The 25,233-nt window shown below is 40.7% G+C and overlaps 2 protein-coding genes across 5 annotated transcripts; one reads left to right on the top strand and one right to left on the bottom strand.

The window, feature by feature from the left end:
* Positions 1-5,579: 5,579 nt before the first annotated feature.
* LOC109888673 (interferon regulatory factor 2) lies at positions 5,580-16,930 on the top strand. 2 transcript variants are annotated; one of them, XM_020479838.2, is made up of 9 exons: positions 5,580-5,671; positions 6,093-6,234; positions 6,825-6,924; positions 9,888-10,067; positions 13,830-13,922; positions 14,052-14,198; positions 15,785-15,825; positions 15,951-16,044; positions 16,181-16,930. In XM_020479838.2, exons 2-9 carry the CDS (start codon positions 6,148-6,150, stop codon positions 16,258-16,260), a joined length of 822 nt encoding a protein of 273 aa, XP_020335427.1. In that variant the 5' UTR covers positions 5,580-5,671; positions 6,093-6,147; the 3' UTR covers positions 16,261-16,930. The 2 variants fall into 2 exon arrangements, with proteins under 2 accessions (XP_020335427.1, XP_020335428.1); XM_020479839.2 differs by having other exon boundaries at positions 6,136-6,234; positions 16,181-16,928.
* Positions 16,931-17,036: 106 nt separating this feature from the next.
* Positions 17,037-24,432, bottom strand: LOC109889450 (nucleolar RNA helicase 2). Of its 3 annotated transcripts, none has more exons than XM_020480881.1 (14): positions 24,022-24,432; positions 21,924-22,166; positions 21,528-21,674; positions 21,341-21,413; positions 21,029-21,207; positions 20,747-20,864; positions 20,386-20,571; positions 20,093-20,238; positions 19,166-19,315; positions 18,783-18,944; positions 18,311-18,664; positions 18,029-18,163; positions 17,797-17,841; positions 17,037-17,459 (listed from the first exon to the last, which is right to left on the bottom strand). In XM_020480881.1, exons 1-14 carry the CDS (start codon positions 24,211-24,213, stop codon positions 17,238-17,240), a joined length of 2,352 nt encoding a protein of 783 aa, XP_020336470.1. In that variant the 5' UTR covers positions 24,214-24,432; the 3' UTR covers positions 17,037-17,237. The 3 variants fall into 3 exon arrangements, with proteins under 3 accessions (XP_020336470.1, XP_020336471.1, XP_020336473.1); XM_020480882.1 differs by having other exon boundaries at positions 21,528-21,671; XM_020480884.1 differs by having other exon boundaries at positions 21,528-21,668.
* Between the last annotated feature and the right edge of the window lie 801 nt (positions 24,433-25,233).

The following is a 25,233-nucleotide window of genomic DNA, read 5'->3' as shown; positions in this document are numbered from 1 at the left end:
AGGACTAATCTCTCAAAGATTATAACAAATTGAATTAAATACAGCTGTTTACACCAAGATAATAAATAGAGCAGGACAGCTTTTTTTCCCCCGAAATGATCACACTCAACTATTTATACAATTGACTAAATTATGCAATCACCACACTGTTTCGGTTTAGAACATGCCTGTTTTGTCCAACTACACTGAACAAAAATATGAACGCAACTTGTAAAGTGTTGGTCCTATGTTTCATGAGCTGAAATAATAGGTCCCAAAAATGTTCCATACGCACAAAAAGCTTATTTCTCACAAATGATGTGCACAAAATAATTTACATCACTGTTATTGAGCATTTCTCCATTGCCAAGATAATTCATCCACCTGACAGGTGTGGCATATCAAGATGATGCTTAAACAGCATGATCATTAAACAGGTGCACCTTGTGCTGGTGGAAAAAAGTGCAGTTTTGTTACACAACACAATGCCACAGATGTCTCAAATTTTAAGGGAGAGAGCAATGCTGACAGCAGGAATGTCCACCAAAGCTGTTGCCAGAAAATGTAATGTCCATAAGCCACCTCCAACATCGTTTTAAAGAATATGGCAATACGTCCAACCGGCCTCACAACTGCAAACCACGTGTAAGGCATCGTGTGGGCGAGCGGTTTGCTGATGTCAATGTTGTGAACAGAAAGCCCCATTGTGATGGTGGAGTTATTGTATGGGCAGGCATAAGCAACGGACAATGAACACAATTACATTTTATCCATGGCAATTTGAATTCACAGAGATACCGTGACGAGATCCTGAGATCCCATTGTTGTGCCATTCACCTGCCGCCATCACATCTGTGTTCAGCATGATAATGCACGGCCCCATGCATGTTTGGGATGCTCTGGATTGACATGTATGTTCCAATATCCAGCAACTTTGCACAGCTATTGAAGAGGAGTGGGACAACATTCCACAGGCCACAATTAACAAACAGCCTTATTAACTCAATGCGAAGGAGATGTGTCGCGTGGCATGAGGCAAATGGTGGTCACACCAGATATTTTTATCCAGGGCCTAAATTTATTTTAAAGAAATAATAATCTGTAAACAACAGATGCATATCTACAATTGAAGTCAGATGTTTACATACACCTTAGCCAAATACATTTAAACTCAGTTTCACAATTCCTGACATTTAATCCTAGTAAAAATTCCCTGATTTGGTCAGTTAGGATCACCACTTTATTTTAAGAATGTGAAATGTCAGATTATTAGTAGAGAGAATGATTTCAGCTTTTATTTTTTTCATTACATTCCCAGTGGGTCAGAAGTTTACATGCACTCAATTAGTATTTGGTAGCATTGCCTTTAAATTGTTTAACTTGGGTCAAACGTTTCGGGTAACCTTCCACAAGCTTCCCACAATAAGTTGGGTGAATTTTGGCCCATTCCTCCTGACAAAGCTGGTGTAACTGAGTCAGGTTTGTAAGCCTCCTTGCTCGCACACACTTTTTCAGTACTGCCCACACATTTTCTATAGGATTGAGCTCAGGGCTTTGTGATGGTCACTCCAATACCTTGACTTTGTTGTCCTTAAGCCATTTTGCCACAACGTTGGAAGTATGCTTGGGGTAATTGTCCATTTGGAAGACCCATTTGCAACCAAGCTTTAACTTCCTGACTGATGTCTTGAGATGTTGCTTCAATATATCCACATCATTTTCTTTCCTCATGATGCCATCTAGTTTGTGAAGTGCACCAGTCCCTCTTGCAGCAAAGCACCCCCCACAACATGATGCTGCCACCCCTGTGCTTCACGTATAGAAGGGTGTTCTTCGGCTTGCAAGCCTCCCCCTTTTTCCTCCAAACATAACGATGGTCATGATAGCCAAACAGTTCTATTTTTGTTTCATCAGACCAGAGTACATTTCTTAAAAAAGTACAGTTGCAAACCGTAGTCTGTTTTTTATGGTGGTTTTGGAGCAGTGGCTTCTTCCTTGCTGAGCGGCCTTTCAGGTTATGTCGATATAGGACTCGTTTTACTGTGGATATAGATACTTTTGTACCTGTTTCCTCCAGTATCTTCACAAGGTCCTTTGCTGTTGTTCTGGGATTGATTTGCACTTTTCGCACCAAAATACATTCACCTCTCGGAGACAGAACACGTCTCCTTCCTGAGCGGTATGATGGCTACGTGGTCCCATGGTGTTTATACTTGCCTACTATTGTTTGTACAGATGAACGTGGTACCTTCAGGCATTTGGAAATTGCTCCCAAGGATGAACCAGACTTGCGGAGGTCTACCATATTTTTCTGAGTTCTTGGCTGATTTCTTTTGATTTTCCCATGATGTCAAACAAAGAGGCACTGAGTTTGAAGGTAGGCCTTGAAATACATCCACAGGTACACCTCAAATTGACTCAAATGATGTTAATTAGCCTATCAGAAGCTTCTAAAGCCATGTTTAAAGGCACAGTCAACTTAGTGTATAAAAACGTCTGACCCACTGGAATTGTGATACAGTGAATTATAAGTGAAATAATCTGTCTGTAAACAACTATAGTTTGTTAACAAGACATTTGTAGAGTGGTTGAAAAACACGTTTTAATGACTCACACCTAAGTTTATGTAAACCTCGGACTTCAACTGTATCGATAGTCCTAGTCATGTGAAATCCATAGATTAGGGCCTAATGAATTCCTTTCAATTGACTGATTTCCTTAAATGAACTGTAACTCAGTAAAATCCTGGAAATCCTTGCATGTTGCGTTCATATTTTTGTTCAGTATAGAATGTTTTTCAGACATTAAACAGACCATGCCTAATGAGTGGTTTCTATGTTTTGTGACTCTGGTCATCACATATTTGATTATCACTTATCACCCAGTGGTTTACAATAATCTTCATAATAGCTACTTCACTTACCTACACATCATGGAATCCTCAAACCTCTGTGTGCTCACACTGACAGGTTTCATTAAACCCCAGGTGCCCACACTGACAGGTAGCCAGGTTTCTTGAGAAGTGCATAGTGGGTAGGAATTCCAAGGGAACTCTGTGATACTTACAAGCTTTCTGCTTAAAAGGAGTTGCTTATCAACAGATATTATGTTGATAGTATGACCATCTGTAATTCCTCTATATGGGACTATCCAAATAAAGTGTGACTCAATATCATAGCACACTATCCATTCATATTTATCACACAACATTCATGTAAGATATTTACTGAGATTATATCTCAAAATGTTTTTTTTTATCTTCTCAATGCAAATAAAAGAAAATGGTATTTGTCACATGCGCCGTAAACAACAGTGAAATGCTTACTTACAAGCCCTTAACCAGCAATGCAATTCTAAGAAAAATAAGTGTTAAGTAAAAAATAGATGGGTAAAATATAAAAAATGAAGTAACAAATAATTAAAGAGCAACAGTAAAATAACAATAGTGAGGCTATATACAGGGGGTACCTATACAGAATCAATGTGCGGGGGCATCAATGTACAGAACACCTACTCATTCAAGGGTTTTTCTTTATTTTTACTATTTTCTACATTGTAGAATAATAGTGAAGACATCAAAACTATGAAATAATAGATATGGAATCATGTAGTAACCAAAAAAGTGTTAAACAAATTGAAATATAATTTATATTTGAGATTCTTCAAATAGCCACCCTTTGCTTTGATGACAGCTTTGCACACTCTTGGCTGGGGCAGCAGTGGTTAGAGCGTTGGACTAGTAACCAAAAGGTTGCAAGATCAAATCCTTGAGCTGACAAGGTAAAAATCTTTTGTTCTGCCCCTGAACAAGGCAGATGACCCACTGTTCCTAGGCTGTCATTGAAAATAAACATTTGTTCTTAACTGACTTGCCTAGTTAAATAAAGGTTTAAAAAAAAAAACAGCTTCACCTGGAATGCTTTTCCAACAATCTTGAAGGAGTTTTCACATGCTGAGCACTTGCTTTTCCTTCACTCTGCGGTCCCACTCATCCCAAACCACCTAAAATTTGGTTGAGGTGGGGTACTGTGGAGGCCAGGTCAACTGATGCAGCACTCCATCACTCCCCTTCTTGGTAAAATAGCCCTTACACAGCCTGGAGGTGTGTTGGGCCATTGTCCTGTTGAAAAACAAATAATATGCCCAAACCAGGTGGGATGGCGTATCGCTGCAGAATGCTGTGGTAGCCATGCTGGTTAAGTGTGCGTTGAATTCTAAATAAATCACAGTGTCACCAGCAAAGCACCCCAACACCATAACAACTCCTGCATGATTTACGGTGGGAAATATGCATGCGGAGATCATCCGTTCAACCACACCGCATCGCACAAAGACACAGCGGTTGGAACCAAAAATCTCCAATTTGGGCTCCAGACCAAGACCAAAGGACAAATTTTCACCCAATGCAGCAATTCGACCATGAAGGCCCGATTCACACAGTCTCCTCTGAACAGTTGATGTTGAGATGTGTCTGTTACTTTAACTCTGTGAAGCATTTTTGTGAGCTGCAATTTCTGAGGCTGGTAACTCTAATGAACATATCCTCTGCAGCAGAGGTAACTCTGGGTCTTCCATTCCTATGGCGGTCCTCATGAGAGTCAGTTTCATCATAGCGCTTAATGGTTTTTGCGACTGCACTTGAAGAAACTTTCAAAGTTCATGAAATGTTCCATATTGACTGACCTTCATGTCTTAAAGTAATGATGGACTGTCGTTTCACTTTGCTTATTTGAGCTGTTCTTGCCATAATATGGACATGGTCTTCTACCACATAGGGCTATCTTCTGTATACCCCCCCCCCAACTTGTCACAACACAACTGATTGGCTCAAACGTATTAAGATGGAAAGAAATGACACAAATTCGCTTTTAAGAAGGCACACCTGTTAATTGAAATGCATTCCAGGTGACTGCTGGTTGAGAGAATGCCAAGCTCGTTTAAAGCTGTCATCAAGTCAAAGGGTCGCTATTTGAAGAATCACAAATATAAAATATATTTTGATTTGTTTAATACTTTTTTGGTTACTACATGATTCCATATGTGTTGCTTCATTGTTTTGATGTCTTTGATATTATTCTACAATGTAGAAAATAGTAATAAAGAAAAACCCTGGAATTAGTAGGTGTTTCCAAATGTTTGACTGGTACTGTTCAAGGAAGAATTTTGGGGGGATTAAAAACAGAGTACATGAAAAAAGAAGACCTAGAATTTCATTTCGTCAGACCACCTTTAATTCTACAATGTAGAAAATAGTACAAATAAAGAAAAACCCTTGAATGAGTAGGTGTTCTAAAACTTTTGACCGGTAGTGTACATGTAGGCAGAGTTAAAGTAACTATGGCGGTACTCAAACTATCTTCATTAGCTTAAGGAAATGCTCAAATGAAGCCTTGTTGTCTTGTCTGATGGTCCACATCTTGGCCACTGACCTGTATTTGACCACTGACCAGTACTTTCAGACAAATATGTCATGCCGCAAGTCGTTACAAACTTGTTTTTTTTTGTGTGTGGGTGTCACATTTCTGTATGTTGTGTAGTTGGAGGAGGGGCCTTAAAGGGGGCTGAGTGAAGGTAGTTTCCTAAATTCCTACGTACTTCTAAGGAAACCTGGTTACCTGTCAATGTGGGCACCTGTGGTTTAAGTAAACCTGTCAGTGCGAGCACACAGGAGGTTTGAGGATTCCATGCACTGGTAAGTGAAGTAGCTATTATCAAGATTATTCTAAACAGCAGAGTGATAAATGATAATCAAATATGTGATGACAGCTATCACAAAACATAGACACCACTCATTAAGCATGGTCTGTTTAATTTCTGAAAAGCATTCTAGTTGGACTAATTCAGGCATATTCTAAATCGAAACAGTGTGGTGATTGCGGAATTGAGTCAGTTGTGTAAATAGTTGAGTGGGATCGTTTAAGAAAATAATATGTCCTGCTGTATTTATTACTATTTGTTATAATCTTTCTGACATTCGCCTGACAATGTAGGGTCATTTCACACCTCATTTTCTAATCACACACACTCACTAATCAAGCACAGTTCTGAATTCTGAATCTCCCCCGGACAAGACGTTGATGTAGTTGAACAAGGTACACATCCATTTTGTGCAGTGCACTTTTGTCAGGTGTGAGCTAAGGCAGACTGCAACCCTAGGGTCATTAGAAGATGCAACAAGGTCGTCTAAGACTGCGACCCTGGCTTGAGAAGCAGATACAGTCAGGGAAATACCCAGGTGTCATCTGGCTTGATGAGGTGAGATATGTTTTCAATCATTTTACAATAATATTTTCATAATCCAGATTGTCAATACTTTTGTTCTTTTGTTCTTATTTATTTTGTAGTCAGTATGCATACTGTATTGTACTCTCTGTATGGATTTAGGTCTAAAGTTTGATAAATAAAAGCTTTTAGGCCACAAACCTTAATTATGTTAGATATTGTGTAAGACTGCTCCCACCAGAAAATGTTTAAATCCATACCCACAGATCAGTGGAGGCTGCTGAGGGAAGAACGGCTCATAATAATTGCTGGAACGGCGCAAATGGAATTGCATTGAACACATTGAACACAATTGCATTGAAATGGTATTTCATACCATTCAACCTATTCCGCTCCAGCCATTACCACGAGCCCTTCCTCCCCAATTAAGGTGCCACCAACAGCCTGTGTCACAGATATCAGATCTCAAGTGAAACATCATTTTGATCATAGCCATTAGAAGTTAAGTCCACTCTCTAATGGGGGTATCACATCATTCTTTTGAGAATATACTGCCTTTGTCATAGTTCAGATGGGAAAAGGTGAATGGTAAAACATTTTGACTACTCTGCTTTGAACTTTAGACAGCTCAGGTTTTCCAGATTCCTTGGAAGCATGCGGCTCGACATGGTTGGAATATAGACAAGGACGCCACTTTGTTCCGAAACTGGGCAATGCACACAGGTAAGAAGCAAGTCCAGACACCAATGTACAAAGCTCTCTGATTGCACAATGCAAAGCTATCTTCCATCAAGGCATGAAGGTATTATGTACAGTTGAAGTCGAAAGTTTACATACACTTAGGTTGGAGTCATTAAAATTTGTTTTTCAACCACTCCACAAATGTCTTGTTAACAAACTATAGTTTTGGCAAGTCAGTTAGGAGATCTACTTTGTGCATGACACAATACATTTTTCCAACAATTATTTACAGACAGATTATTTCACCTATAATTCACTGTGTCACAATTCCAGTGGGTCAGAAGTTTACATACACTAAGTTGACTGTGCCTTTAAACAGCTTGGAAAATTCCAGAAAATTATGTCATGGCTTTAGAAGCTTCTGATAGGCTAATTGAAATCATTTGAGTCAATTGGAGGTGTACCTGTGGATGTATTTCAAGGCCTACCTTCAACCTCAGTGCCTCTTTGCTTGACATCATGGGAAAATCTAAAGAAATTAACCAAGACCTCAGAATTTTTTTTTTGACCTCCACAAGTCTGGTTCATCCTTGGGAGCAAATTCCAAACGCCTGAAGGTACCATGTTCATCTGTACAAACAATAGTACGCAAGTATAAACACCATAGGACCACGCAGCCGTCATACCACTCAGGAAGGAGACGCGCTTTGTCCCCTAGAGATGAACGTACTTTGGATCCGAAAAGTGCAAATCAATCCCAGAACAACAGCAAAGGACCTTGTGGAGATGCTGGAGGAAACAGGTACAAAAGTATCTATATCCACAGTAAAACAAGTCCTATATCGACATAACCTGAAAGGCCGCTCAGCAAGGAAGGAGCCACTGCTCCAAAACCACCATAAAAAAGCCAGACTACGGTTTGAAACTGCACATTGGGCCAAAGAAATGTGGTTTGGCCATAATGTCCATTGTTATGTTTGGAGGAAAAGGGGGATGCTTGCAAGTCGAAGAACACCATCCTAAACGTGAAGCATGAGGGTGGCAGCATCATGTTATGGGGGTGCTTTGCTGCAGGAGGGACTGGTGCACTTCACAAAATAGATGGCATCATGAGGAAAGAAAATTATATGGATATATTGAAGCAACATCTCAAGACATCAGTCAGGAAGTTAAAGCTTGGTAGCAAATGGGTCTTCCAAATGGACAATGACCTCAAGCATACTTCCAAAGATGTGGCAAAATGGCTTAAGGACAACAAAGGCAAGGTATTGGAGTGGCCATCACAAAGCCCTGACCTCAATCCTATAGAAAATTTGTGGGCAGTACTGAAAAAGTGTGTGCGAGCAAGGAGGCCTACAAACCTGACTCAGTTACACCAGCTCTGTCAGGAGGAATGGGCCAAAATTGACCCAACTTATTGTGGAAAGCTTGGGGAAGGCTACCCGAAATGCTTGACCCAAGTTAAACAATTTAAAGGCAATGTTACCAAATAATAATTGAGTGTATGTAAATGTCTGACTCCCTGGGAATGTGATGAAAGAAATAAAAGCTGAAAGAAATAATTCTCTACTATTATTCTGACATTTCACATTCTTAAAATAAAGTGGTGATCCTAACTGACCTAAAACTTTAGAAATAGTGAAAAACTGAGTTTAAATGTATTTGGCTAAGGTGTATGTAAACTTCTGACTTCAACTATATTCCCAAGTCCCACATGTTCCATCTCTAAAGCGAGTTAGAACAACAGCAATACATTTAGCAGTTTGCGTTGTTGCAATATGATAATTCTTTGCCCACGCTTCAGATGGCTATATCAGTCCACTAATACAGGACTAGTAAAGGAACAGTGCACTACTTTTGGTAAACCATATTGTTTTCAAAAGATATCTTTCTATTTTTTATTATGAATTTTCAGGGGGTTCTGCAGCACCCTCAGCACCCCTGCGGCTATGCGTGACCCTTGTGGAATTAACGTTTTTCTTATCTTCCATGTTCAATGGCCATAGCACCTGGAGCATTTCCAAACAGCAGTGTTTTGATGCATTGTCATTCAAGCAGAGATTCTTATGAAGCCCTGATAAGCTATTTGCCTGGAAACACCGTTGCCACACAAGCCAAACCACATTTTTGTGACGCTATTCTGAAAATATAATTTACCAAGCTACCAATAACTTCACACTGGAAGAAGTTAAGCTACACTAAAGCTAGCCTTAAGAAAAAGAGTTTACTGAAGTTACTTAGAAAAAGTAGTTCACTACATCCAAAATCCTTTGTGAAAAATTATCATATGTAAACTGAAATGTCATAGATTATAATTTGCAAGAGCAAATTACTTCAGGGTCATACGTTAACAGAATGTTTAATTTAGCCAATTCAACACAAAATACTATGTTTTAAGTGAGAATTAGGGAGTCCTGATGCTGAAAAAGAAAGGAAATTCTTACTTACTTCACCCATATTTTCTTTTCGCAGAAAAAAGTAGTGTGTAGTTCCAGTAGTTAGCTACACCGCTACATGGTGAGAATATAACTAACTACTGAAAATACTACATAGGTTAGAATTCAGTTCAACTACCACCCAGCTACTTCAAAATGTAGTTCAATTACTAGTTGAACTACATGTAGTTCACTACTACCCAACACTGTTCACATCTATGGATGGTCAAATGCAAATCAATTGTTGTGAATATGGATAGTTTTATCAATTGTTACTATATTTTCCTGTACAGACAAGGGCAACAAATTGACCAATTTGAGCGTGCGTTTTCAAAGTCAGTACTTGGAACCTTTGGGATAAATCAAATCAAATTTAATTTGTCACATGCGCCGAATACAACAAGTAACACATCTTACCGCATACTTACAACCCCTTAACCAACAATGCAGTTCAAAAATATTTACCAAATAAACTCAAGTAAAACACTACTTCCTCATCCTTGCTTGTATGTCAAATGACACAGTTCACAGGTTTGCTTTGATGAACTAATTGTATCCCTTTGTTTCAAGGCAGATACAAACCTGGGATAGACAAGCCTGATCCTAAGACCTGGAAAGCCAACTTCCGATGTGCCCTGAACACTCTACCCGATGTGAAAGAGCTACAGGGCAAGAGCATCAAGAAGGGCAGTAATGCCTCCAGGGTTTACATGATGCTGCCTGTTGTTAAACGTATCGAACGAATAAAAGGTGAGTAGCTTTAGAATGCATGCTTTAAGTTGTTTACAATGTTGGGGAAGTTACTCTGAAAATATAGTTTACTAAGCTACCAATAACTTCACACTGGAAGAAGTTAAACTACACTAAAGCTACCCTTAAAAAAGTTTACTGAAGTTACTTTGAAAAAGTAGTTCACTACATCCAAACTACTTCGTGAAAAACTGCATATGTAAATCGGATATGTCACAGACTACAAATTGCAAGAACATATCAGTTTGGGGTCATAGGTTACCAACATGTTTAATTCTGCTTATTTAACCCAAAAACAATGTTTCAAGTGAGAATTAGGCAGGTCTGATGAAATTCTTCATCTGATGAAGTTGTTTGCAGTTCCGGTAGTTAGCTGCACGGCTACATGGCAAAATGTATTTATTTATATAGCCCTTCTTACATCAGCTGATATATCAAAGTGCTGTACAGAAACCCAGCCTAAAACACCAAACAGCAAGCAATGCAGGTGTAGAAGCACAGTGGCTAGGAAAATCTCCCTAAAAGGCCAAAACCTAGGAATAAACCTAGAGAGGAACCAGGCTATGAGGGGTGGCCATTCCTCTTCTGGCTGTGCCGGGTGGAGATTATAACAGAACATGGCCAAGATGTTCAAATGTTCATAAATGACCAGCATGGTCAAATAATAGTAATCACAGTGAACAGAACAGGGTTCCATAGCCGCAGGCAGAACAGTTGAAACTGGAGCAGCAGCACGGCCAGGTGGACAACAAGGAGTCATCATGCCAGGTAGTCCTGAGGCATGGTCCTAGGGCTCAGGTCCTCCGAGAGAGAGAAAGAGAGAATTAGAGAGAGCGTATTTAAATTCACACAAGACACCGGATAAGACAGGAGAAATACTCCAGATATAACAGACTGACCCTAGCCCCATGATACAAACTACTGCAGTATAAATACTGGAGGCTGAGACAGGAGGGGTCAGGAGACACTGTGGCCCCATCCAATGATACCCCCGGACAGGGCCAAACAAATTCAAAGGACAGATGCAGAGCCTCGGTCTGACGCCATTAAAAGTTAATTTACCACCTTCACAAGTGCAGTCTCAGTGCTATGATGGGGTCTAAAACCAGACTGAAGCATTTCGTATACATTGTTTGTCTTCAGGAAGGCAGTGAGTTGCTGCGCAACAGCTTTTTCAAAATTTTTTGAGAGGAATGGAAGAATCGATATAGGCCGATTAGTTTTTTATTTTCTGGGTCAAGGTTGGGCTTTTTCAAGAGGCTTTATATTACTGCCACTTTTAGTGAGTTTGGTACACATTTGGTGGATAGAGAGCCGTTTATTATGTTCAACATAGGAGGGCCAAGCACAGGAAGCAGCTCTTTCAGTAGTTTAGTTGGAATAGGATCCAGTATGCAGAATAGCATCCAGTATGCAGAATAGGATCCAGTATGCAGAAGGTTTAGAGGCCATGATTATTTTCATCATTGTGTCGAGAGATATAGTACTAAAACACTTGAGTGCCTCCCTTGATCCTAAGTCCTGGCAGAATTGTGCAGACTCAGGACAACTGAGCTTTGGAGGAATACGCAGATTTAAAGAGGAGTCCGTAATTTGCTTTCTAATGATCATGATCTTTTCCTCGAAATTCATGAATTTATTACTGCTGAAGTGAAAGCCATCCTCTCTTGGGGAATGCTGCTTTTTAGTTAGCTTTGCAACAGTATCAAACATTTTTAGGATTGTTCTTATTTTCCTCAATTAAGTTGGAAAAATAGGATGATCGAGCAGCAGTAAGGGCTCTTCGATACCGCATGGTACTGTCTTTCCAAGCTAGTTGGAAGACTTCCAGTTTGGTGTGGCGCCATTTCCTTTCCAATTTTCTGGAAGCTTGCTTCAGTGCTCAGGTATTTTCTGTATACCAGGGAGCTAGTTTCTTATGAGAAATGTTTTTAGTTTTTAGGGGTGCAACTGCATCTAGGGTATTGCGCAAAGTTAAATTGAGTTCCTCAGTTAGGTGGTTAACTGATTTTTGTCCTCTGACGACCTTGGGTAGGCAGAGGGAGTCTGGAAGGGCATCAAGGAATCTTTGGGTTGTCTGAGAATTTATAGCACGACTTTTGATGCTCCTTGGTTGGTGTCTGAGAAGATTATTTGTTGCGATTGCAAACGTAATAAAATGGTGGTCCGATAGTCCAGGATTATGAGGAAAAACATTAAGGTCCACAACATTTATTCCATGGGACAAAACTAGGTCCAGAGTATGACTGTGACAGTGAGTAGGTCCGGAAACATGTTGGACAAAACCCACTGAGTCGATGATGGCTCCGAAAGCCTTTTGGAGTGGGTCTGTGGACTTTTCCATATTAAAGTCACCAAAGATTTGAATATTATCTGCTATGACTTAAAGGTCCGATAGGAATTCAGGGAACTCAGTGAGGAACGCTGTATATGGCCCAGGGGGCCTGTAAACAGCAGCTCTATAAAAAGTGATTGAGTAGGCTGCATAGATTTCATGACTAGAAGCTCAAAAGACGAAAACATGTTTTTTTTTGTAAATTGAAATTTGCTACCGTAAATGTTAGCAACACCTCCACCTTTGCGGGATGCGCAGGGGTTATGGTCACTAGTGTAACCAGAAGGTGAGGCCTAATTTAACACAGTAAATTCATCAGGTTTAAGCCATGTTTCAGTCAGGCCAATCACATCAAGATTATGATCAGTGATTAGTTCATTGACTATAACTGCCTTTTGAAGTGAGGGATCTAACATTAAGTAGCCCTATTTTGAGATGTGAGGTATCACGATCTCTTTCAATAATGGCAGGAATGGAGGTCTTTTTTCTGGTGAGATTGCTAAGGCGAACAGCGCCATGTTTAGTTTTGCCCAACCTAGGTCGAGGCACAGACACAGTCTCAATGGGAATAGCTGAGCTGACTACACTGACTGTGCTAGTGGCAGACTCCACTAAGCTGGCAGGCTGGCTAACAGCCTGCTGCCTGGCCTGCACCCTATTTCATTGTGGAGCTAGGAGAGATAGAGCCCTGTCTATGTTCGTAGATAAGATGAGAGCACCCCTCCAGCTAGGATGGAGTCCATCACTCCTCAACAGGCCAGGCTTGGTCCTGTTTGTGAGTGAGACCCAGAATGAGGGCCAATTATCTATCTATCCAGTTTTCAACCAGCGATTGAGTTGTGAGACTCTGCTGAAGAGCTCATCACTCCCCCTAACTGGGAAGGGGCCAGAGACAATTATTCGATGCCGACACCTCTTTCTAGCTGATTTACACGCTGAAGCTATGTTGCGCTTGGTGACCTCTGACTGTTTCATCCGAACATAGTTGGTGCCAACGATCACCAAAGCAAGTAATTAACTACTGAAAACACTACCTAGATTAGACTTTAGTTCAACTTCCACCAAGCTACTGCAAAATGTAGTTCAACTACTAGTTAAACTACATCACAGGAGGTTGGTGGCAACTTAATTTGTTTGGATGGGCTCGTGGTACTGGCTGGAGCGGAATATGTGGAATGGTATCACATACACCAAACACATGATTTCCATGCATTAAATGCCATTTGCGCCATTCCAGATATTATTATGAGTCATTCTCCCCACAGCTGCCTCCACCGAACTACACGTAGTTCACTGCTCCACAACACGGGTTGTTTATCATATTAAGTTGATTTAAATTATCAAGAGTATACATCTCAGTGATGGAATATAGTTCACTGATAATAAGTCATGTGTTGCTTCCTGTCCCTTTCTTTGTTCCTGTCTAGGACCACAGAAGTCAGACGTTGATATAAAACATAGTCCGATCTCCCTCTCAGAAAATGAGGCACGTTCTTGTGCTCCACTGGATGGGTTTGCAGGTAGGGACAACTCACTATAGAGTATTGGCAGAAAGTCACTGTCCTGCATTCTCTTGATTAGTGCATTGGGGTTCTCTTGATATCAACTCAAACTAGTGTTTAAGCATCAGCCCGTCCCCGTTTCCATAGAGGTTTTCCTGAAGTATAGAGGGGGACAGACCAGTCACAACCCTGCTATGTTTCATGGCGAGGACAACTACCCTCCCAACAACAACGAGGAAAGATCACCAGAACAACCCTACTCTCAGCAGTCTTCCTTCACACCTGAAGCACATAGTAAGAGCTGCATATGCAGGTTGGCATTTATTGACATGATTCATGTACTGCATGGTGGGAACTAGCTGGCACAACCAGTTATAAGATCTGATTTCAAACCTAACCACACTGCTAACCCTAATCTTAAATTAAGACCTAAAAGCAAATTTTTTTTTTTTTACAATACAGTCAATTTTGACTTTGCAGTTGGCCCCATCTAGCAGAAATCGCTCAGTTCTGCCTACAGGGCAAGACTTATGACAATAAACGCCAACATGCAATGTACAGTGCCTTCAGAAAATATTCACAATCCCTTGACTTTTTCCACATTTTGTTGTTACAGCCTGAATTTTAAATGGATTATATTGAGATGTTATGTCACTGGCCTGCACACAACACCCCATAATGTTTTACACATTTTTACAAATTAATAAAAAATGAAAAGCTGTCGAGTCAATATATTCACCCCCTGTTATGGCAGGCGTAAATATGTGCGTAAGAATTTACACGGACTCTGTGTGCAATAAGTGTTTAACATGTTTTTTTTTAAATGACTCTCATCTCTGTACCCCACACATACAATGAACTGTAAGGACGCCCAATCAAGCAGTGCATTTCACAAAGACCAGGGAGGTATTCCAATGCCTCGCAAAGAAGGGCACCCATTGGTAGATGGGTAAAAAAGAAAAGCAGAGATTCAACATCCCTTTGGAGCATGATGCATATTGCACTTTGGATGGTTTATCAACACACCCAGTCACCAGAAATATACAGGTGTCCTTCCTAACTCAGTTGTTAGAGGAAGGAAACCGCTCAAGGATTTCAACATAAGGGCAATGGTGACTTTAAAACAGTTAGAGAAATTAACTATGTCCTGAATACAAAGTGTGGTTTGGGGGGATATCCAACACCACATCACTGAGTACCACTCTTCATATTTTCAAGCGTGGTGGCTACATCATGTTATGGGTATGCTTGTCATCGGGAAGGACTAGGGAGTTTTTCTTTAGGATAAAAAGAAACAGAATAAAGCAAAGTAGAGGAAAAATCCTAGAGGAAACCCTGGTTCGTCTGCTTCCAACAGACACTGTGAGACAAATTAAACTTTCAGCAGGTCAACCTAGAACACAAGGCCAAATATACACTGAAGTTGCTTTCCAAAATGACATTGAATGTTCCAGAGTGGCCTAGTTACAGTTTTGACTTAAAATCATCTTTAAAATGGCTGTCAATAAACACGACAGAGCTTGAATAATTCAAAGAATGTGAAAATATTGTACAATCCAGGTATGCAAAGCTTTTACACTTACCCAGAAAGAATCACAGCTGTAATCATCCCAAAGGGGATTCTAACATGCATTAACTCATGAGTGTGAATACTTATGTTAAATTAGATATTTTTGTATTCCATTTTCAATAAATGTACAAAAACGTTAACTTTGTCATTATGGGGTATTATGTGTATTCAGGCTTCAACATAAAATGTGGAATAAGTCAAGGGGTATGAATAAGGTACTTTATAAAGCTAAAGTGTCAATATTCATACAAAAGTAGAGTATTTTCTTCTATAAATGATAACATTTTGCCTGGTCTTTGTACCTATACAGAAAACTCTGATGCTAATGAGCAAGCAGACGCTGTTTTCAAGGTAAACTAGCAGGTTCTATGATTTCAGAGGGGATTTGTGTAAGCTCGTTACTATGTATAATATGAACATACGTTATAACGTTCCATGCAACTACAATTTCAAACCAGTGAGATGTGCTCCTGCAGATAGTTGATCACCTAAAACGCTTGGAGCACTGGAGCCAGTCTAATGACAACAGAAGCTGGAGGGCAGCAGACGCCAGCTGGGTGGATAGTTACTGTAAGTAAGGCACTTGGCAATTTACTTTTCTCTTCATTCCCCAAGCGGACAACTTTCAAGTCATTTCCTCACAGATATGGTTCACATTTTGGGTGATAAATCCTTTTAAATACGTTTATCCTCCACTCCACTACAGGTGAGGATATGGATTACTTTGGGTATCCCATGGAGACGGACTGCTACACTTACAGTGCACAGCAAATACCATTTCTATAAGACGAGTGGGAGCAACATGCATCGAACAGAATGCCAAGCTAAAATCCCCAAAAAAGGAGGATATACCACATTCCAAGCCATGCTGGCACAAGCTCTCTAAAATTCTGTATTCTGATGGACTGCAAGACGGCGACCAAGGGTCTGAGCACACATACAGTACATTAAAAACTAAGTGCTACACCATCACATTACAGTGACAGTCTACTTGTTCAGATTAGAATGACTGAGTTCTTTTAAATGTTTGCTTTTTATTGAACTTAAAATTGACACAATAGGCCTACATGTTGTTTACGTTATAACTAAACTTCTTAAATTGAGAGTTTTAGCATAGCATCTCAGGAAATACCCTTCAAGATTGAGATAGTTTAGGATGAGTTGGACCAGAGTGAAGGAAAAACATCAACAGTGCTCAGCATATGTGTGAACTCCCAAGAATGTTGAAAAAGCATTCCTCGTGAAGCTGGTTGAGAGAATGCCAATAGTGTGCAAAGCTGTCAAAGCAAAGGGTGGCTACTTTAAAGAATCTCAAAGATAAAATATATTTTGATTTGTTTTAACACTTCTTTTGGTTACTACATGATTCCATGTGTGTTATTTCATAGTTTTGATGTCTTCAATATTATTCTACAATGTAGAAAATAGTAAAAATAAAGAGAACCCCTGGAATGAGTAGGTGTTTCCAAACGTTTGACTGGTACTGTCCAAGGAACATATATATATTTTTTTTGGGGGGGGGGGGGGGGGGTAAAAAACAGTATGTGAAAAAAGACCTAGAATTTGATTTCCTCAGACAACCTTTAATGAATGGGCTTATTCCAAGTACAGATAGTTGAATGCATAATTGCAAATCAATCAGGTCATACATATATTGCGGAATTTCCTTTCGCGCTGGTAACAGTCAGTCCACCAAACACCAGTAAAAACCAGGAAACAGACAGACAGCTATGTCAACAGTCCAGCGACTGGGAAGTCAGCGGTTAATAATCAAACGCACTGCTGAAGCTGCGTTTATGACTGCCTCCACCTCTCCAGTTGCCGCCACCGCCGCCTCCTCCTCCGTTTCTGAAGCCACGGCCACCTCCCTGTCCTCCGAAGGAACGTCCATATCCACGGTCACCACCCATGCGCGGTTTCTCCTCCAGCTCAGGAAGCTCTGTGGCGATTGACAGCTGCCAACGTCTACCATCCTGCCAGGCATCCTGAGGAGAAGACAATTGGAGTGATCACCGCAAGAACAATCGGGACTCTGTTACTAACCACATGATCTACAGTGGCCTTAATTAACGAAGCCTTTGTTTTTAACAAGAAAAAGCGACGATGGATTGCGTGTGTTGTGAAATTTGAGGCAGTAGCATCACTCTGGCAGAGCTTGACAGTAAGGCTGGGGAAATACTCTAAAATGCCCACAATGAAAATGCAGTTTGAGAAATGGTCTTGGATAATTGCTCTTCTCAGCTTTGAATAACATTAAACCAAGCATTTTACATGTGTCCAATTCGTCAAAGTTGAGTGGGAAAGTATCTGCTCTCGACTTACCTGGTACTCCTTTACCTTGTCAGCCGGGACATCAAAACAGACTCCCTGCAGAGCAAAAAAATACAGCTCACTGATCACATTTTTGCTTAACACCAGGCAAGTAAATTACAGAGCCTCAATAGTATTGCTATTATAGTACAAAGAGTGAAGGAGGGTGGTTTTATTTCAAAGGTGAAAACAAAGATATCACCCTTCCCCTTCTGACCAGAGGCACAATGAATGACAAATGTACCATTTTGCCCTTGAGGAAGGTCATCCCCCGGATCATGTTGTCAATCTCCTCTCCCAGTTGCTCCTTCAGACCACGCCAGGCGGAGCCAATGTTTTGCAGCTCCTGGGAGCAGTTCATTGTCATTGTGGTGTAGCCCTGGATGGATCGAATAACAAACATTAAATACAAGTTTGAACCTTTCATGGTGCATTTTAAACCATTATGGACATTTACACATGTTCACATGTCCTTCATTATTCAATTGCTGCATGTAGACTGAGGTAGCAGGGTCTAAACACCCACCGTGTCAGAGTTTAGGAGGGACCTCTGCTCCAAGGCAGTGGCTCCTGATATGTGTGCCAGGGCGGCAGACAGGGCCTCCACGGCCCCACGCTCCTCAATCAGCTTGGTAGCAGACACGCGGAAATACTCAATGGCTTGGGGAGGCACAGAGTCTAAAAACCTCACTGCGTCTTTACTGGACGATTTGATGATGTCATTGGCCGTGGGCACTCCAACTCGCTTAAATGTAATGCCTGCTTTCTGCTCTACATATCGGAGCTGGTCTTCCTCTTTGCGTTGGTAGAAACAGATGCAGACGCCAGTCCTGCCAGCCCGACCAGTTCGACCTGACCGGTGAATGTAGGACTCCACATCCTGGTAAAGGGACAACGAAGCGTTCACGTTAATGCCCTGTTGTTGTTGCTAGATCAATAACAGTGTTACTACACATTGAAAAGAGAATCTAACATGGTGTTATCACATCACAACCTACCTTTGGGGGTGAGCACTGCACAACCAGGTCTACCTCTGGGATGTCCAACCCGCGGGCAGCAACGTTGGTGGCCACTAGGACCTCGAAGGTGCCACTTCTGAAGCCTTTCAGTGTGATCTCCCTCTGCTTCTGAGGAATGTCCCCATGAAGTGACTGGGAACTCTGCAACATTGAACACAAATCAGACCCGAGAATGAATAAGCCAATGAACCCATTAGAAATACAGTCAACTACCTCACTTGACTTTCAATGTCATTTACTGTCTGTCATGTCAAACCTACCAGGTTGATCCTTGTATCAATGTCCCACCTCACTAATTCAGTGTGCACTGTGTAGCAAAATGAAAACTAACAATCAACAAAGCTACGGCAGGTTTCTGGTACCTGTTTTATGGAGGCATTCATTGACAGCTCGTTGGCATCCTTCTTGGTCTCACAGAAGACGATGGTGCGGCCGTGGCTCCCGTTGTAAACCTGCACCACATCCCCAATGACTGCAGCCCTCTGGGACCAGTGACACGCTATGGCAAGGTGCTGGGTGGGGAGGAAGAGACGGAGAGGACTTTTAACAAAAAGTGTTGATCGGTGTGAAAACTATGTTTAGTAGGCCTGAGTGAACCACACATTACAAAATGAGAAACATTTAGAAATGACAGCTAAGAATCAGTATTGCGTGGTCTTTTACCAGTTTGACATGAACAGAAAATGTATGCACACATGAGTAAGTCGCTTTCGATAAAAGCATCTGATAAATGGCGTGTATAATTATTATAAATGGGGCGGGCTAAATATGGGTAAAGCTGCTAAATAGCTATGCTATATGTTAACTGGTTTGTGCGTCAGCAGCTGAAGTTCCTAAAATAATGTTGTTGTTTTTGATCACTAGAGTGCTTCCAGGTAAGACACACACTTGATCTTCATCGCTGGATTACAGCCAAGAAGAAACTAAAATAGTATGAGTCTGGGGATACAAAAATATGAGTTAAAGGCTAAAGTAGCTAGAGTCAGAAGAAACTGGTTCAGCAAGTATGATGTTTAAGAAACTTGTGCATTTCTTAAGAACCATGAAACTATTATGACATTTTCATCACCTGAAAAAACATTAATACCAACCAGATGGGCTTCATGTTCCTCTACAGAAGTATTAATAAATTATACATTTGGTTTCTAAAATGTACAATTTCAAATATGAAAAATGTAATCTGAATTAATCTGTTTTTTATATTTTTTAACTAAAGTGACAGAGAGGACTTGTCAATCAAAATGAACCATCACTTGCTGAAAGGATGACAAAATAGTTTTCCTTCTTACCTCTACTGTGGTGGCAGCTTTCTGGGTCTTTTTGCCAATGAGGTCCACATGCTCATAGGTTGGCCTCATGTACCTCTTTGCCACATCATACACCCATGATGGGCATGTGGCAGAGAAGAGCAGAGTCTGGGGGTTGGTCTCAGAGTCTGTCCACAAAGAAACCTTGGATCAGTTCTGTGTATTTATTCCGTACTAAATGTTATGACACACTATTTTGGCCTCCCATCCAACCCAAGGCAAATCTACAGTATATGGCCTAAATCAATCAATCCCATATGAAAATGTCTCATTACCTTTTTGGTAAGACGCAGACAGTATCTCCTCCACCTGTTCTGCAAAGCCCATATCAAGCATTTGGTCCACTTCATCCAATACAACGTGCTTCAATTGAGACAGGTCCAGTTTGTTATTCTGTAGATGGTCCTTGATACGACCTGGAGTTCCCACCAGGATATCGATGCCACTGCGGATCGCATCAACTGAGAGAAAACAGATCAAAATTATTTTCCACAAATATGATCAACTTAACCGTATATGGAATTTACAGCGTCACTTTTCACAAATAAATAACAGGCACTTTGCAATGAAGCCAAATTGTGCACAACTAGAGGACAACTAGAGGATGAAAAAGAAAGAAATGGGAATGAAACTCACGTTGGGGGTTGTAGGAGCTCCCACCATAGAAACAAGTAACAGACAGTTTCTTTGTCATGTCCTTGAAATCCTTGGATACTTGAATAGCCAATTCTCTGGTTGGAGCAAGGCACAAAATCTATAGAAGTGGACACGGTTAATGATGGGAAGAAATAAATTAGGTATTTCGGTCAAAAGATTATACATGCTCTCTAAGACTATATTATGTAGGTAATTGACAATATCTTATAGCACTAACAGCACATGCTGAATATCTGATGGCAGTATCTGCAGCAGACCTACCTTTGGGGCTCTGCCCCTCTTCTTGTCATCTGGGTCATTTTGGAGTTTCTCAATCAGCGGAATGGCAAAAGCTAAAGTTTTCCCAGTGCCTGTTCTTGCCTGGCCAATCACATCCTTTCCCTCGTACACAGAATTGAAGGTTTGTGTTTGGATGTCAAAGAGGTAAGATATGCCTCTTGCTAGAGGGAAAAGAGATTATTAAAATGTAGGCGGCCCAAATATCAAATAACAGACTGCACGTTTAAAAATGTGTAACTCAACTGAAAAAGCATTTTAGTTGAATGAAAATAGACAAATAAGAAAAAAATATACCTTGAAGTAGTTTAATGGTGTTGGGGGAGATTCTGAAGTTAGAGAAGGCTCCCTCTTTCTGTTCTGGCGTCTCCTAAATGCATGAAAACAGAGAAATCAACAGACTGACACTGTTCTTAAAGTCCTTTAAATAACTTTTCCAAAAAACACTTCACTGATGAATCAGAAAATCACTGGAAAGACTCACGGTTTCTTTTCCACTGTCGGAGTCCTCGCTTGATTGTGCTGGAGTTGTCGCCGCGGTATGCCCATTAGTTTGTGCAATCAGCGTGGGAGTCTCAGGCAACACTCCGTCGACGATGACCTTTTCCTTTTTCTTCTTCTTCTTCTTCTTCTGTTGGTAATGGCAGAATGGGACATGGTAAAAAGCCATGTTGATTACTGACTAACATTTATTCTGTTGACCTAGCTAGTTTCAAAAGGTCTGATTGTGAAATGATTCTATTAATTCCCATCTGAAGACTAGCTCAAATAAACAATGTGTATTTGAAAAACAGATGTCAAAACAAATCAATACCTATCCGTTGTAATGCAGTACTGAGTGTAGACATGTTTAATCAAAACAACATATAATATAAGTAACCTCGGTTGCTTTGTCATTGTCTGCAGACTCCTCATTGGAATGAAATGTGTTGTCCTTCAAAGGTGATTCTTCTGCGTTGCTGTTAACATCAACTTCTGCGCCCCCGTTAGTTTTGTCCTCTTTTTCCTTATTCTTCTTCTTCTTCTTCTTGGGAGCAGGAGGTTCACAGTCAGGTTCCTCTTCAACAACCGTTTTCTGTTTCTTGATTTTCTTTCCCTCCTTGGTCTTCTTCTCCTTTATTTTCTACCAACCAAACAGTGCACCAGACATTAACACAGGGCACCAGACATTAAGTTGAAGGGGACAGAATAGTTGCAAGTTATATCAATGTATAGCTATATTTCTTCTATAAGAGTTATCTAGTGAACTAGAAAGACAGATGGATACATTTGGCTCCCGAGTGGCACAGCGGTCTATGGCACTGCAGCTCAGTGCTAGAGGCGTCACTACAGGCCCTGGTTCGATTCCAGGCTGTATCACAACCGGCCACGATTGGGAGTCCTATAGGGCGGCGCATAATTGGCCCAGCGTCGTCCGGGTTTGGCCGTCATTATAAACGATGACGTTGTTCTTAACTGGCTTGCCTAGTTAAATAAAGGTTTAAAAAAATATCTTGTATTGGATAAATGGTTGCTGATCAGCAATGGAAACATGTCGAGCAACGTCATCCATCAAGTGCTGTACGTGGCACAAATTGATAGGCTGTGACTCTACCCGAGTACATGGTGGGCTCGCAGAGAGTCAGGGTTCCCGCCTGTGCAAACGTAGCTCAGTAGGCTACAGTAAATACAGTGCAGCTCAAGAGGCCGGGTTTGACCAGCTCTGAAAACATCACTAATCCGGTATTTCAGGTGCCGAAGTCGATCATTGCTCACTACGGAAGCAGCCGCTTTATAGGTCGTCGTTGTAAATGAGAACTTGTTCTCAACTAGCCCTACCTGGTTAAATAAAAAAGGGAGATGGTTTGTTAAAGAAGAATGGTAGAAAGTAGGAGGAGACCGAAGTGAATGAGGGCGAAGTATCGGAGGTGGTAGGTGTGGTGAAGTTCTCAGAGCCTGAAGCTTGCACCGAGGGTCAAGATAAAGATTAGTCTAACAGTGGGAGTGAAGTTTTTTGAAAAAGTGGATCTTTGCCCTTTTGGCTGATCCATTTGTGCTTTCAGGGTGGGTGAAAACAGAGTTGGGTACTATGGAATTGTGAGGGTAACCAGAAGTGGTCTTGTGATAATTGTTTGTTTCTGCTGGTCTGAAGGAGAAGGCGCTCAGTGTTAAACGAATGGGGGCAGGAAATGTGAATTGTTTCGCTCTCAAGAGGGGGCCACATTGAAAGAAGTGATTACTGGGGTAGCAGTAAATGTTAAAGTTGACCAACTGAAGGGGAAGATTCCCAGTGTGTGTGATGCTTGTCGTTTAGTGTGAAGCAGACAGAGCAGCGAGAGTGGTGAAACAGAAGAGTCATTGTCTGTTTTTGTTTTGATGCTGAGTCTTTGCCCGACAAAGTGATGTTAGGATTATATAAGTTAAGGTGTGTTAAGTAGAGATGTCACACAATTTCCGGTTGTTGGCATTACGTAGGACTAAATAGATTTAATAAATAATGGAGTAGGGTGGTGTTATTTTAATTACATTTGTTATTTTGAGAGTGTAGTGTTTGATGGTAGCGTATTTGTATATTTTTCAAGCATTAGGTGGCGGTAATGCAACATATTGGATGCCAACCGCCGTTAAACCTCATCGAAGAAGAGTACATGGTGGAAAGTTGATCCTTCTGTTTTGCGGATCAGCTGACCACGTGTCATGGGCACGAGGCTGTGCGCTAGTAGCAATGAACATGCGGTGATGGCTAGCTACTTTCTACAAAGACTGGCAGTTGTTTAAACCTCTACTTGTATTTTCCCGTAAAGCGTACCTCTAGCATAATGGCAATACAATTTGAACAATATGACATTTGTGGCGACATTATATAACGTTAGCTACAACGCGGATGTAGAATGTAACTAGCTAGCATGCCGTATAGCGGGGCTAGCCAGCGGGTATAGTACAGTTTCGGCTATTTAGCGAGCGTTAACAACCAGCTATTTGTGTTCCATTTTACTTACTTTGGGTGTCGTACTGCCCGCACTAATGTCCATTTCACCTTCCATCCCGATGTCTTCGGTTTCAAAAATAATCTTTGACGGCATCTTCCCCGGTTGTTTTCCCTTAGAGTGGACACAGGCTAACCCCACCGGCACGCGTACAGAAAGGAACGACACGACTGTGTGGTGTTGCGCTAGAGCTTTTACAAGCATAGAAATTGAGTAGGTAGAACGGCCCTCTCATTGGAAGCCAGTACAGAGCAACTTAGACGCCGTGATGTGGAACTTTAGGTTGGTTCTTTAGCTTACAAATATGTGTGTCTTATTCTTAGTTGTTTTATGCGCGTTTGTACTCCATTCATAACAATGTTCATCTAATCTGTGCTGACATATGATAGTTTTATGAAAATGATGTACACAATATACCTATATTTATTCTACTTGTTCTAATTCTAGGGATATGACGGAAAGCCAGAGGAGTCAATACAGATTGGAATTGCGATGGTTAGTGTTGGGATTTTTTTGCGCAATTACTATTGTCAGAGCACAGAGTTCACTCACTCACTGTTGGACGATTCGATCTGGCAATCGTGCAACTGCTGGCCCGTCTCTCTAGCCTAACTGGGCCCACACCAGAGAAACACACTGATATTATGGACACGATTCCAATCAGTTGGTCATGATAGCCGATCTAAAGAAAAATACAGAAAAATACAAATTTATATTTTCTTTGATATAAAGCACTCAATGACTGCAAACGTCAAATATGAGAACATATGTTGCAAATGGCTAATCAAATCAGATCTGTGTTCAAAACTTAAGTATTTAAATTATTTTCAAACAGCCTACTTTTTGAAGTAAGACCAGCCTTTTTTCCCCAAATACAAGTATTTTCAAATTAACATGCATTTGTACCCAGGTCTGTTTGGCCCTATGGGTATTTGCAATGTATTTGGAAACAAGTAGGCTGTTTAAAAATAGCTACTGTTTGAAACTATTTTCATAGGAGATTATTTTAAAATAATTCAAATAGAAGTAGTTGGATTCAGCCACATTATTTGAAAATACTCAAATACATATAACATAAGTATTGGTATTACAAACACTAAAATATGCATATATTTGAACCCAGGTCTGCATCAAATGGGCCATGATTTCTAACTATATTCCAATATGTTACACATACTTACTGGGTAATTAGACATAATAATAATAATAATAAAACACCATAAA

The sequence above is a fragment of the Oncorhynchus kisutch genome, linkage group LG25 (assembly GCF_002021735.2).
Source record: "Oncorhynchus kisutch isolate 150728-3 linkage group LG25, Okis_V2, whole genome shotgun sequence".
NCBI lineage: Eukaryota > Metazoa > Chordata > Actinopteri > Salmoniformes > Salmonidae > Oncorhynchus > Oncorhynchus kisutch.
Note: the sequence above shows the minus strand (reverse complement) of the source record. Positions and strands in the feature narration are given on the sequence as shown.

Coding starts and splice junctions, on each gene's coding strand:
- LOC109888673 (XM_020479838.2), top strand. CDS start 6,148: ATGCAACAAGGTCGTCTAAGACTGCGACCCTGGCTTGAGAAGCAGATA. Junction 13,923..14,051: donor TCCACTGGATGGGTTTGCAG/GTAGGGACAACT, acceptor CCGTTTCCATAG/AGGTTTTCCTGAAGTATAGA. Junction 16,045..16,180: donor CAGCTGGGTGGATAGTTACT/GTAAGTAAGGCA, acceptor ACTCCACTACAG/GTGAGGATATGGATTACTTT.
- LOC109889450 (XM_020480881.1), bottom strand. CDS start 24,213: ATGCTTGTAAAAGCTCTAGCGCAACACCACACAGTCGTGTCGTTCCTT. Junction 21,675..21,923: donor ACAATGACAAAGCAACCGAG/GTTACTTATATT, acceptor CATTACCAACAG/AAGAAGAAGAAGAAGAAGAA. Junction 21,414..21,527: donor CCGACAGTGGAAAAGAAACC/GTGAGTCTTTCC, acceptor TCATGCATTTAG/GAGACGCCAGAACAGAAAGA.